At 39.3% G+C, this 14,011-nt stretch overlaps 2 protein-coding genes across 7 annotated transcripts in view; one reads left to right on the top strand and one right to left on the bottom strand.

Moving 5' to 3' along the window:
* Positions 1 to 9,716, top strand: part of SDCCAG8 (SHH signaling and ciliogenesis regulator SDCCAG8) — a 121,129-nt gene extending 111,413 nt beyond the window's left edge. For all 3 annotated transcript variants that reach the window (XR_013949141.1, XM_080586760.1, XM_080586759.1), the window contains 2 exons: positions 397 to 479; positions 4,142 to 9,716. Coding sequence is in view for 2 of the 3 variants with exons in the window: in XM_080586760.1 (XP_080442886.1) it covers positions 397 to 447 (51 nt within the window). In the remaining variant the exon portion in view is untranslated. The remainder of the gene's footprint in view (positions 1 to 396; positions 480 to 4,141) is intronic.
* Positions 7,085 to 14,011, bottom strand: part of AKT3 (AKT serine/threonine kinase 3) — a 156,332-nt gene continuing 149,405 nt past the window's right edge. For all 4 annotated transcript variants that reach the window (XM_080586761.1, XM_080586762.1, XM_080586763.1 and 1 more), the window contains exons 13-14: positions 12,924 to 13,026; positions 7,085 to 10,779 (exon numbers count right to left, since the gene is read on the bottom strand). In XM_080586761.1, the coding sequence (XP_080442887.1) occupies positions 10,694 to 10,779; positions 12,924 to 13,026 (189 nt within the window). In that variant the 3' untranslated portion in view covers positions 7,085 to 10,693. The remainder of the gene's footprint in view (positions 10,780 to 12,923; positions 13,027 to 14,011) is intronic.

Raw genomic sequence — 14,011 nt, 5'->3', positions numbered from 1 at the left:
GTTTGCTGCTATTGAAAGCAACAGTGATTCTCTGGGAACTGGAATTCAGCCCAAAAAAGCTGTCTGGAATATCAGACAATTGTTTGAAGAAAACTAAAGGACATTTCACTGTAAATTGGAGATTTTAACTATAAAAAGATGTACATAGCTATTATAGAAATATAAGTTAAAAATATCAGTTGTGTAATCAGTACTGATCAGAGGTGAAAGTGACTTACGCCATGTTTTACTGTGTTATTCAACAGCTATCTTTTGCAGTTAGTTTTGGGTTTTGGGGGGAGGGGGAGAAACCACTCATACCTAATGCTTTTAAAATGATGTAAAATACACTAACTGAAATTTGGTATTGTATCTTGGAACATAAGCCACTAGTAACTCTGCAATTGCATATTTCAGGAAAAGAAATGGGATGCAGATCTCAAACAGGACACAGATGGAATCAAGTAAAAACCTGGATGGATAAAGAGAAATGAGCATAAGTAGGTATTTTTTCTATACACTATATATAGAGGAAAGGGAGGGAGAGGAAAGGAGGACTAAAACTATTTGCAGATGTGGGTTGAATCTGGCAAACACTTCAAGACAAAGGGAGAAGAAAGTGTTTGAAATGTTTTGGGGCTAGAAATTGTTGGGGGGGGGGGGGCTGTGTGGTGTTGTTTTTTTCTTTTTATACTGTTAAAAATTTAGGGCAAGCTCTCCAGAAAAGAAACAGGTTTACCTGACAGGATTTAAAAAAAAAATAAATCTTATAATTTAAAATGGAGAGAAAAGAGGACATACAACTCTTGGCAAGGTGGGAACTTTTACAATTCAAGTTTTACCTTAGATACCTTTGGAGCTAGATAATCACTGTGGGTTTCTCTTTTGATTTGGAGTTGGTTAACTTTGTCACTTGCAGTAGTATTTTCCTTCTCAGAAAGCAAAATGCTATTTCTTTAGAAAGGCTTCAGCTTGTTCTATAATGAATCATAAAAGCTTAGTGTCATGTTGTAAGAAACATTATATAAATAATTGCATTTGGAGTGGTGCTGTTGGAATGATAGCACTGCTACAGTTTATAGCTGTTCTTACGGTGTCGTAAGCATTACCTTTTTAAAAAAAAATGCAATTGAAGTCCCAGATTTTAAAATTGTTTCATTATTTTAATCTAGCTGATTTACAGGGAAAATAAAAACAAACAAACAAAAAAACTACTGCCAAACCTTTAGCCTTTGTAGGATTTCCAGTGCTCATATTTGCTATATATGGGGGAAAAAATGGAAAGAGAGAAAGAGGTCTTTAAATCCTGCTACATTTTGGTGTGTTGAGAATCTGTTTTTCATGGAAAACTCATGTGATACTGTAAGGAACATTCTTGATTTCATAATGAATGAAGAAAAAAAAAGACATTATAAAAGAAATACTTGATCCTGCTACATGCTGAATTCCTTACAGGCAACATGAGTTAAAAAGGTTTTTGCATCCTTGTTGAAGGAGTAACCAAGGCAAGTACCATAGGATTCAAAAACACCTTTCTCGTCCTTGGCAATGAATCGCAGGCTTTTGAAATAATGGCATTAAATCTCATGTTACTGGAGGAAGCTCGGAACAATCACCTGCCTACAACCTTTGGGCTAGGCTAAGTATTTACTTGGAAAATATTTGTCCCATGGACAGAGGCTAGCAGAAAGCTCCCATTACCCATACCACTAGCACAGATTGATGTCACTGTCATTGGTTTTCCAGTTCACTTCCTTGTCAAACTTCTCTTGTGTATCTTCCATTCTAAAATGTAAAGCAGGCTCCAGGCGTAGCCCCTGAGAAGTAGAGGAGTGAAATTCTGTCCTTCCCACTGAAGGCAGTAATGGGTACATGATGAAGATGCTCACACCGAAATCTTAATTTTCAGAGAGTTAAAAAGGATCAGTATGATAATTTGGCCTGACCTTACAGCATGTGCTGTAGATGAAGCCTTCACATTAATATTTAATAAAGGTATACAGCTTAACACAGACAGATCCACCAAAAGGTAGTCAAAAGTTTAATTACAGGATTTATACCTCTGATTTTGAAAGCTTTTGAAGGATTCAGGTTTTGTGTTTCTACCTTTGGAAGTCTGACAGTAAGTTACTGCAAGTTACTGCAAATCAGGAGAGCAAGAGATACGTAACTCCCATCCTATATAGCTACTAAATACAAATGTGTGTAATAGAGGGGAAAAAAAAAATCTAAACTGAGATGACTAGAAACCTCAGCACTGTCCACCCAGTGTGTTTATGTTTCTGAAGGCTGGAATGTGCTTCACTTGCAGGATCTGCCTTGGTGTCCCTCAGTTTTACAGAAATAGCTGTTTCTCCCAGTTTTAATCCCCTTGCAGACTCTGGCCAGCTGAGCCCGCCAGCGTGCAGACCAGCTGACAGGATTGGGACCTCGGGGATTACCCCCAGCCACGTCTGCCGTCCCACGACGCTGGTCTGTCCTCTCCCCTGGACATCTTCCTGTGCAAGTCCGCCCTTCCCCGTACTCTCCAGATTGTTGTGCCACTAAAACTGCCTCCTCCCTCATTTCAGACGTCCTGTATTTCAGTGAGCCTCTCTCTCTGTGAACAAACCGCTCCTTTCCCAAACAGAACATAAAATATACTTACCCTTGAGTATCTTCCCTTCCTCACCCCTCTCATTGCTTAGTGGGAGGTACTGTCAGAATTACAGCTGGTCCTGGGCTGAGATTGTCTTTGTTCTCTTAGGTCTGCATGAATTTTCAGTGGGGCCCCAGCAACAAATGCAGTGTTTGATGGGCTCCCAAGTGCCTTTTTTTTTTTTTTTTAACTTAGATGTTAAAGCTAGCCTTCTGTATGTTCAGAAAATGAGTAGCCTTTCCACCTCTGATGTCAGAATTGATTAAGGCTGATCCTTACATGGGCTTTTTTTTTTTTTTTCATTGTGGTCTCAATGCACAAAAATGTGCATCTGTTGGACTTTTTTTTGTAACAGGCAGAGGTGGGTTTTTTGGAGCAGGAGAAGGTAAGGTTGTCACTACTGCTTAGGTGGAGTTTAGTCAAGTGATGATGAGTGTTAAACCATGGTAGGTGTGCTTTGGGTTTTGTGATGCTGCGGCTGGGTGCAGGAGGCTGGTACTGGCCGGGAGGTGTCTGGTAGGGGGAGCAGCAGGAGCTAGGGCTGGCCCCTCTGAGAGCACCACTAGGCTTCCTCTGGCTGTCACCAACTAGCCCCTGATGCTGAGTCTGACCCCTAACTCATTCCAGGGATGTAATTCATTTTTGAGAGCACTGGTTGTGGATACAACCATAGCACTGATGTGGTGCATGTATTTGGGGGACAAAAAAGTACCATGTTATTGTTTTTAATTAAGTCTTTAATGAACTGCAACATTATAAATCCTTTTTTAACTCAGCCCTCGTTACCTTACCAACTCAAAAAAAAAAAAAAGCAAGCAAAAAAAAAAGCGAAACTCTGTAAGTCCTCTAATGCAAAATCAGCCCAAATTTAAAGTTTATTTTTATTTGAGGTCATTTACATTTCTTAAATTCAAATTTCAGAACTCCAGTTGCTTAATTCTAGGTAACTACCCCAGCTCCACTAGAGTTTGATGTCTCGCCCTTAATTAAGTCGTGAAGTGCTACTGAGGAGGCACAAACAATAGCTATGCGAGAGCTTAAAAACTGCAAATTAGCCTTCCCACCAGAGGTTTCCTAACAGCACACAGGCGGCTTCCTGTTTTGCTACAGCTGCCCACCCCATATACAGTCTGTACAATTCACGGTAAACAGTCTCTGGCACAAACCTGTCTCCGCCTTCCTGGAAGGGAGAAGGGGCAGGATCTTAGACGTGCCCCAAAACAAGAGCTTGGTTATTTACTGCTAAACATGAGCGATGGCTAAAGCTCATGGAGATCTTGTTTTTCAGAAATCAGATAGCTCTTGTTCTTGCTACCTGTAAGATTTCTGATCTTAGAAAGAGGCGAGGACCACAGGAAGCACAGGCTTGGAAACAGCACTTGTTTACATAGCATTGCCACATTCTTAACCATTTACGTATTTCTTTTCTAAGAACTCACCCACGGGCTGAAGTGCCACAAATGAGAGATACAAGCAGCTCCATACAGACTACTTACTTACACTCCCATCTCTTCTGTCTTTCAGTTCTCCTCTGCACCCGTCTGAAACTTGGGCTTGTTTGAAGCTCACACAGAAAAACGTTCGCAGAAAACAGACACGCTGGCTAATTTCAACTGGTTTATATTTGTTTTCAACTACAGAATCATAAATATTTTGAAACAATTACTCACCTACCAAACTTTCTAGGAAGACAGCTGAGACTTTTCTAAGAAAAGGCTAAGCTTGCAATCCAGTTTTAACAGCTGTTATGAAGCGTCAACTTAATTCATAATTTGTACAATTTTTTATAAAATGTTTTTATCTATTTTTGTAATTTAACATAGATGTCTTATTTACAGATGGCAATACCAATAAACTTAATTTGATTCATTATTTTTCCTGGTTGTGTCCTTTTGCATTCAAGGGAAAATGTGTGTTTGGGGAGGAGGAGAGTGTTCAAAAGTCTAACAAAAATCACAGTGTGCTTGAGGTTGTAACTCATGACCGGAACCTACCTGGGAACTTCAGTCGTACAAGCTACTTGCCACCTTTATACAAAAGTCAGAGTCCTAACAACCATTAATCCATCAGAAGGGCATAAGAATGATTGAGGAATATTCCCTGTAACGTGGAGTAATTTCCACAGGGCAGGTTTCCCATCAAAACAGTTACTGGCTAATGCCTTTGAGACAAAGGGACCCTTTGTTAGCAAAGGCTAATACGTATGTGAGGTGCCTGGCTCTCAACACTGAAGTGATTCTAGACTTTCCCCCTGGAAGATACTTTGCTATCTTGGGGATGGGCATCAGCTGAACTCTGCTTCGAATTATTGAACTCAAAACATTTGGAGGCTACATTTGGAGGACTTCTTTCCGGTTAACTTCATATTTGTAAAGGTTACTTTCCAAATACCAGGCTGTTTCAGAAAGAATTCATCTGAATCTTTTGCTGAACTAGTGCGTAATAAACAATGTAAGAAAAGGTTTCTACATTCAGTGTAGTTGCTGAATTGCACTGGTGAAGAGGGAAAAAAAAAAAAGTGCAAAGAACAGTTCCCAGTCAATAAGGCTACTTCAGCCAGCATGAACACATAAAATGTAACAGAAGTAGGAGTAACAACACATGCAATAAGTTACCATTTGCTGTGGGACACAATCTTTCATTCCTTGTATTTTAAGAATTACTAGTGGTACAGCCTTAACATCAAAGTGTTTTTTCTTCCCATTTCAATTTCCTGCCATATGAAACTGCCAAACACATCTGAACTCCTCCCTAAACTGCTTCACCGCTATGACAATAAACATGCTTAAATCGCCTCGGGTCTTTTGGGAAGGGAAAGGCTGCTGATGAAAATTCCTTTCTAGCACAACTATGGGTTCTCCACGCTAGTCAGGTGGACAGTTTTATTTTATTTCTCACTACTTTATAGATGGTTACATAGGTAAGAATATATGTTTATAAATCTGCAAACTTATTTCTTTTCCCCACACCGTAAATCTGTGTTTAAATAGGAGCAGTGCCTATCAGCCACATGCGCAAAGGACCTCAGGCACCCAGTCCCAGCACTTAGGCTTCAATGAGATCCTGGAGCTGCTGTGCCACGGCCTGGGGCACAGCTGGACCCTCAACCTTTCTGGACCTACCTCACCTACCAGGTGGCTCAGGGTGGCTGTGTGCAGAGGACAACTGCCAGCCACCGCTGTGTCTACAAGGATCAATTCCGCTGCAGCAGCAACTCTACCTCGTAGCAATTGCTTACTCACTATGCACACAGAGCACCAGGTCTGCCCTGCTCCTGTTCCCCCCACCCCGCCCTCTCCTTAGCCACAAAATGCTTACTTTTACAAAGTTTACTAAGTTCAGATCAGGCAATCGCATCCAGGAGCTTCCACGCCCACAGCTACAGCATCGCCCCCCCCGAGGCATCACCCCTGTACCTCCATGCACAATGAGCAGAGGCTCCTTCCATGGCCACAGCTGAGTCCTGTCGCTGATCTGCAAATACTATTGCAACTAATGTCTGTCTGCCTGTCCCTTTCTTCTGCTCCTTCTGGCCTACTTCAAGGGGAAAACAAGAAAGACCCAGCTCACACACTTACATTCCAGGGAAGGGTTCATGTCTGAGAACTGAGCTAAAACCCGGATGACCGACTGCTCCAGGGACACTCAGCCCTCCCGGCCGGCTGCTGCAATTAGGCTTGGGCCAGCTGGTGGGCGTCAATGAGTCCCACCCCAAGGTGCCCTGCAAATCACACCTTCCCCTTGCTTCCTCCACCACGCTGCCGAGCTATGACTTGAGGCTACGGATTTCATTTGATGACAGCTCACTTAGATGTTGGGTGTTCTGATAGGAATGTAGCCCTGTGTAATCAGTACTTGAAAAGTACAACCCAAATTTACTTTTAGAAGTTACATACACCTTGTAGAGTTAACACAGACCGCCTATATGGAAATAGCCTTGGGCCACAGCACAAATACATCTTGCTTAGCCATAAAAACCTCTTTTTTTTTTTTTGACAATACTGTAACTTAACTTACAAGCTGAAACTGATCACCCAGTATCTGAAATACGTCACATCAAGTTACAGTTATCACTAGGACTTCACAGCAAATAAAACTTTGAACTAAACATGCACAGATCATTATATATACAGTGATAAAAAAATAACGATGTACATTTTCTTGTAAGAAGAAATTAAGTAAATTCTTTGTGCATTTCAGGATTGAAACATCTAACCTATATAAAATTACTTTAAAATATGAAGTAAATATTTAAACCAAAACTTGAGAAATCTTTTGTAATCTGCAATATAGCCTTCTTGTTTCAGATTTTCTTTCTCTGACACAGAACAGATTAGGAACTTTATCCTCTAAGATATTTAATAATAATGTGCAGATATAAAAAAATACGTCCTTTGTGGCAAGCTTGAACATATATATAATATATTTACAAACCTCCAGAACAAATTAGCATTAAAAACACAGAAGTAGCAGATTGACATAGTGTTTTATTTAAGCTGTCTGTACGAAGGAAAATAATGTGCATCCCTATCATATACGTGTAAAAATACTAAGGATGTACAGTGTACAAAAACAGTTTCTTGTAGTTATTTCACATCCTTGTGGGTCATATACTTAAGGAAATAAACAGTTTAAGTATGACCAACAGTAATACGGTTTCTTGGGTTCATAGTCGTGTCTGCTTAATATCCTTAACCATATGACTAGATCTTGCATGGATCTAATGAAAGAACTAGCAAGGTCAAGAAATGTCACAAACTCTAAAGCTACAGGGAGGTAATTCAATTACCAATTTAGAGGTTTTTATTTAAATAAATACTTTACATTTCATGCTTGCCTGTAATGCACTACCAGGAGCAAGATAAGGAAATTCTACTGTAGACAGTACAAACAGTAGCAGCAAAGTGTGTACATTGAGGTGTAATATATAGACCCTGCAGTTAGTAAGGAAAGACCTTACTTTTGTACTCTAGGAGAAGCACATGGCCCCTGCAAGAACAGTCAGCTTTAAGAAGCCGCAAGTAAAGATGGAAAAAACGTAAAACAATACTGGAATAAATGTTCTGTAAGCAACAGGAATGTACTGGAAGATGGATTAGTGTGGAAAGCAAAGCCGTGTGCAAAACTGCCAAAACCCAAACAGAAATGACCTACTTCCTCCGAGATGGCTGCAGTACAAGAGGGCATACTGTCTGCCGTGGAAGTCAGTACAAGCTGGAGTCAAAGTCTGAAATGTACTGTGCTCGAAAGGCTCATCAAGGTAACCAGCCACCACCACGCACTGTCCAAACCCGACTACAGCTGCAAACAGGCAAAGAAGAGCTTTGAGAGTTTCTCCCAGCACAGCTTGTTAATTTCTCTTTCCTCCATCTCTAACACTGCTGAGAGGGAATTCCCCAGCCCTGGGTAGCATTAAATGACTGCTGACTCTCTCCATAGCACAAACTTGATCTATGATATTTTGGAAGGCAGATAACACAATACACACTGATTGAAGCCTTAAAAAGTTTTCAGATAATTTGCCCACAGATATTTACTGCGAACTGCGCTCTAACTAGCTACACGGTGATGAACCTAGCCACAGGGTTTCTTTCTTCTCAACAAGAGGAAGGGTTGGCCAGAGGCACAACTCCAGTTGGTCATTAGCTATAGGTGCCCTGTGTCAAAAAATTTATTGCTGTTAAAAGCTGGGGAAAAAAAAAAAAAAAAAACACACCACAGGCATATAACACAGATTTTGAATCACCATAGTTTTAGTCTGTAAGCACGAGGCCTTTGCAGAAAACTAATTAATGCCCATCTCCTAAGTAATTGGTTATTTCAGTCACTCACTCGCTGTGTCAGTACAGACACTTCTACAGACCTGCAATGCATTTACTGTGCTCGCTCTCTCTACAGAGGGATAATTTCTACACGTTTAGTGTTACAAGGAGACAGAATGAGATCCTATGTAGTTAGCATATACATCATGATATATTTCTGACTGATTATCCATCCGTTACTAAAGATAAAACATGAAACATGAAAAATTGTCTAAATTAGTCTGCGTCTTTAGCTGCCTTGCTAAAATGCCCATTTGCCCCTTGACTGTCCCAGCATATGCACTGCCAGCAGTGGGCTTCACGCCAGGATACTCAACTTTCCACATCAAGAGGCTAAGGCATCTGCGTATGAACGTCTCCTTTCAGACTCACCTCCTCACTCACACAACGCAATCAGTAATACTCTGTGATATCACAGTCTTCGTGGGAGCTAACAAGATACGGACACAGAGATACTTCAAATGATAATCCCATGGAGTCAGGGTTTTCAGATGCCGTTAGCAAGGGCACGTGCACATCATTACTGCACTGCAAAACATCCCAGCTCCTAGCACCAAAGGGTTTATTATTAAGATTATCATTGCTGAAGATCAAAGCTAAAGCTTGTGCACATGTTCTGTTAGATACAGATCTTCGGAACTGGAAAGACGTTTTCCTGTCAGTGGAGTGTTTCTCACGATGCTTTAAATTCGGTCAATCGGGTACCACGGTCACATGTAACATGCTGGGTTTCGTAACTTTTGGTTGAGGACAAACTTTCCTTGAGAATGGCTGATCCCAGAAATTTACTATTTTAATTATTAGAATAAAGTGCTTTTCTTGTAATCACTGTGGTCTCATTGTTCAAATGTGTTTCCTTCATATAGGATAGAAATTTTCGATTGTGCCATCAGGCTTTTACAGTATCTTTATCCTGAATAGAGCACAAGATGTAGCTTTTTTATTTGTTTTTAACCCTTTGGCACATGAAGTTGGAACTCCTCACCTCCACAGCCAAAGAATTAAAAGACAGTATTTCATTCACAAAAATCTGATTCTAAGCAGTATGTACAATTTCAGAGCCTTGTTAAAATTTCCACATGGGATAAAAGTGCATTATTCCCTTCAGCTTGTACAGTCCTTCCATATATTACAAAATTAACTGCTATAAGCCTGTTCTATCTAAGATGTAGCAGCATTTGCAAACATGACACATACAAACCTTATCTCTAAAAATAAATACTACCGCAGTATAACCAAAAAAAAAAAAAAAGGAAAGGAAAGAAAAAAAAAAAGAATATTCAGAGTTAAACACCTGGAGAAAAAGCTAATTCACAAACTCAAAAATAAGTAAGGCAAACAACTGTTTACCTTGGTGCACACATTTTGGTGAAAAGCAATACCATTATGCCTGTCTACATTCTTCAGCCATCAGAGGTGATGTATATCATGAAAGAAAAAGAAAAGCATGAGAAAGATGTTATCTGGTGCAAATTATAAGACCCCTAAACAACTTCAACTGCTGCTTTTATGCCTTCATTTCTTGCATGTATAATGTTCGATTCTCCATGATTGCACATGAACCTGGAAGTTCTAAGTGGCAGGCTGGGTGAGCCCAGCCCTTCTGCTTCTTCTGTAGTATCCAACAGTAATTAAAAAATAATATATATATATATTTATATATATCAACAGTTTAAGTCCTTCTCTCAAACGTTTCCCAAGCAAATTCCAGCCAGATGTTAATGACAGAGACCTGCTTCAAGTAATGATATGCCTAACAAAAACCTTGCATATGTACATCACCACCCCTACGTTTCCTTGTTCTAACCAGCACAAACAGATGCAAGAAAATATTATAGACTAGTCTTTTTAGACTAATTACAATTTTGATTAATCTTCTAGAAGAAGATAAACTGGACCAACACATTTTCCTGTTTAGCCTCCACTGTGAGGAAAAATAGATGACTTTGTGCACAAAGTGTACAACGCTGAAGTAAAGTCATCTACCTTCAAAGAAACTGTTAGTAACTTCTTGACATTGCTATTATACTGAGACGGTGGGCAGCAGCAACAGCAGGAGAGCATAGAGAGATGCCATATTTCATGCAAAACCAAAATGGATTTTAGGTAGATTTGGGAAATAAATTTGTTCAATTTGGAATGGTCTCTGAAAGTGCCCCTGCTATCTTAAATAGTATCTAGTACTGGTGGTGATGTTCAGGAATCATTTTCAGTGATAAACCTAAGATGACAGTGAAGCAGCAGAACAAAAAAGTTATTCTCGTCCACTTGCGGAGTAGGAAAACTGGGGGAAATGCGGCCGCCTCTCATTGTCCATGCAGTCCATACCATCCTCGTCATCTGTATGAAGGCAGAAGTTCAAAACGTCATTATATTTACAATAAAATTTTATTATTCACCTGACATGCAGCCCATCTTTCAGAGTTCAATGCTGAAGTTAAGGGCTCTAGTACATCTTCATTTACATAAGCTTATGCTCATACAGTAGACTGATGCTCATGGAAAAGATATCCTTTCAGTAAGTCATCGCTACAGCGATGTGGGGATTTTGTTTGTTTGTTTATTTATTATTTTATTATGACTATCATGCAAGGACTTCAATCACTACTACCCTTTCTAGGCTAATCAAAACACACCAGCACATCTATTTTCTGGTAGCACAGAAGAAAAAGAAAAGAAGTCCTTGCTGATTGAAGCAGAGAAGCAGTTTTCATTGCTTCTTAAACTGAGTTCAGAAAATTATAATCTTGTAGACATATTTAAATACTTCTCCATTTTGAAGGGAGTTAAAAGGAAGAACACCAACAAAATGAACAATTCGTACAAGTTCTTTTTAGTTCAATTTTTACATACAATTATTTAGTAAACTATTTATTTTTACAGTATTTACTGGGATCAGAGGAAACACGGACTAAGCCAAATTCATAAATATTTTTATTTACATAATTCCTGTACTGCCAATGGAAACCAGACACCAGATGTTGCCTAACTCCGAGCATTTGGATCTACATTCTCGCATGGGTTTTTAAACAGTGTCCTTAAAGACACCTATTGAAATTGTTATTCGGACAACAGATTTATATGCATCATCTCAGAATTGTATGACTTATTATGATATATGCAGTTTGGTTACTGTAGATACAAAATATGCTTTCAACTTTTGTTGGCAATCAACTTTCTGCTGGCAATCACCCCTATTTTATTATTGTTATGACCAGGGTGGGTTGTAGCCTGTGCTGTTTCATGCTGCACCAGCTACGCCGTTACTAGAGGCCAAGATAGGTATTTCAGGGAGGAGGTAATTTCCTAAGTTCTTATTAACTGACTACTCTGAATTCAATAATTTAAAGCCAAAGTCATGGCAGCATCTGTATATTTTGTATTGCTTCAACATTCAATGGAGAAATATCCATTCTCATTGCATATGTGAAGTTTTAAGAGATAATGACTTTATAGGATCGAACCAATAGTCTCTAATAAATAAGATGAGCTATTTCTATGACAGGATTATCAACCTTAATCATAGCATTTACTGTCTATCTTTATGATCCTCCTTTCTCATCCCCCCAATTTAAAAAAAAAAAATCTCACTTAGAAAGTAATTCATTCAAGAATTCAACAGCAAGATTTTAACTATGCTTTAGCACTGGCTTGGTAGTGACTCTGTTAAGCCCTAGCTTGTTCGATTCCTGCGTGTGCAGTGGAAAATGAAGAAATACAAACTGTGGTGAAGTGAAATTCATTCCTACAAAGGCCTGTGCAAGCCTCAGTGCACCAATTACATCTATACTAATAACTTCTTTAAGTGCTCTGAAAAAGCACAGGACTTGATAAGAAATTTAATTTTCAAGTAATGGATATCCACACAAGGGATATCCACTCATCTCTGTCAGTTTGGGGGGGGGGGGGGGGGTGTTTTTTTTTTTTTTGGGGGGGGGGTGGGGTGTGGGACAGGCAGGGAGATGAGGCTGGGGGTTGGTGGGGTCTATGAAGTACTTTAAAATATGTGTGTCTCACTAAACTTACACAACCCCCATTATGAAATCAATAGCAGTCTCCACATGCTTATAGGAGGGTCTATGTTCCAATTTACTTTGCTGAACTGGGACCTTTACTGTCACCCAGCAAACATTTGAAGCTGGTGTTTTCCCTAAGAAAAGAACTACAGAACTGTGAACTCTGTTAAATAATAATAATAATAATAATAATAATAATAATAATAATAATAATAATAATAATAATAATAATAATAAAACAAAAGCATGTCTAACATCTAATATTTCAAGCTTTGTTTCTTTCCTTCCTTTCATTCCTTCTTCAAATGAAGACTGTTTTTGAGAATTTATTTACACACTTTCATATGAAGATTTTTGCTAGTAATAGTGGGAATAGCTTTTCCATTCAAACGGAAGAACTTTCTTACATAGTGCTTTATTATAAACCGATTATTTTTAAGTTATGCTTATGTATAATTTTTGACTTACATTTTTCAGGCGGCGTTATTGTAATAGTCTGAGCTGTAAATTCTTCATCAAAATACCTGGTGTCTGTCTCAGATGTCACTTGAGGTTTAAAAGGAGGTACAAGCTGAAAGGAAACAAGAAACAAAACAAAATTATTATACCTAAAGCCAACCAAACTACTACCAAGAAAGGCATTAAAGTTTTTCTTTTTTCTCTACACCCTAGGTCAAACAAGGAGTTGCAAGAGGGTCCATCGAGAGACAGCTGAGTCTGTAACTCCTAGTAAGAGATACATGTCATCAGAATCATACCCAAAAATACTAGTTCAGAATCTAATAGCCAGACAAGGCTAAATTCAAAGTATCACTTTCACATGACTTGCAGATTAATTGAGCTGCATAAAGATAATTACCTAGAATCTCTTCGGGCCATTTCAATTACCTACATAGCTGTCAGGCAAAGGCACCTCCAGGTACTTGCCAGACCTGCGTGGCACAAACAGCTGAGGCAAAAGGGACAGCACAGAGGGTACAGTAAGCACACTGCATTTTTTTGCAGCAGTAAGACCTAGAACTTTACCTTTAAAAGAAATCATGTAGATGTGAAAATAAATTTTATATTTGAGAAAGGTCAGTTCATGCTTAAGTAAGTTTCCTGAGCCCAGCATTTCTGGATCTGATCCTGTCCTCCACTTCCACGATACAGCACAGTGCTTCCCAGCAGCAGACAACTGGTATTTGCTTGCTGCTTACAGACAGTGCTTCCTCACGTCAGCCTCGCTTTCCACCTTCTCCTCCAAAAGAACAGCCTATAGTCCACAGGTTTTAATTGGAAGGCACATTCACTATGGGATTTCATGCTGTACTGTGGCAGTCCAAAACTACACAGCAGTTTAATATATATGCTATTATAATGCAGTTCATGGAGGGGCCGCCTTTTGGTTTGTAACTTGGAGCCTTTTGGTGTTATCCGCTCACATACAACTTAAACTACAAACTCTGAAGACAGCATATCGACTTCCCTTTCTATATAAATGCATAAGTTATGGCTCACTGATGTTATCGGAGCGTGTGCGTGTTTTTCACTAGTTTCATGTTAATTCTCTCGAC

Source organism: Anser brachyrhynchus (assembly GCF_964034855.1).
Source record: "Anser brachyrhynchus genome assembly, chromosome: 3".
In the NCBI taxonomy this organism is placed as follows: Eukaryota; Metazoa; Chordata; class Aves; order Anseriformes; family Anatidae; genus Anser; species Anser brachyrhynchus.
Note: the sequence above shows the minus strand (reverse complement) of the source record. Positions and strands in the feature narration are given on the sequence as shown.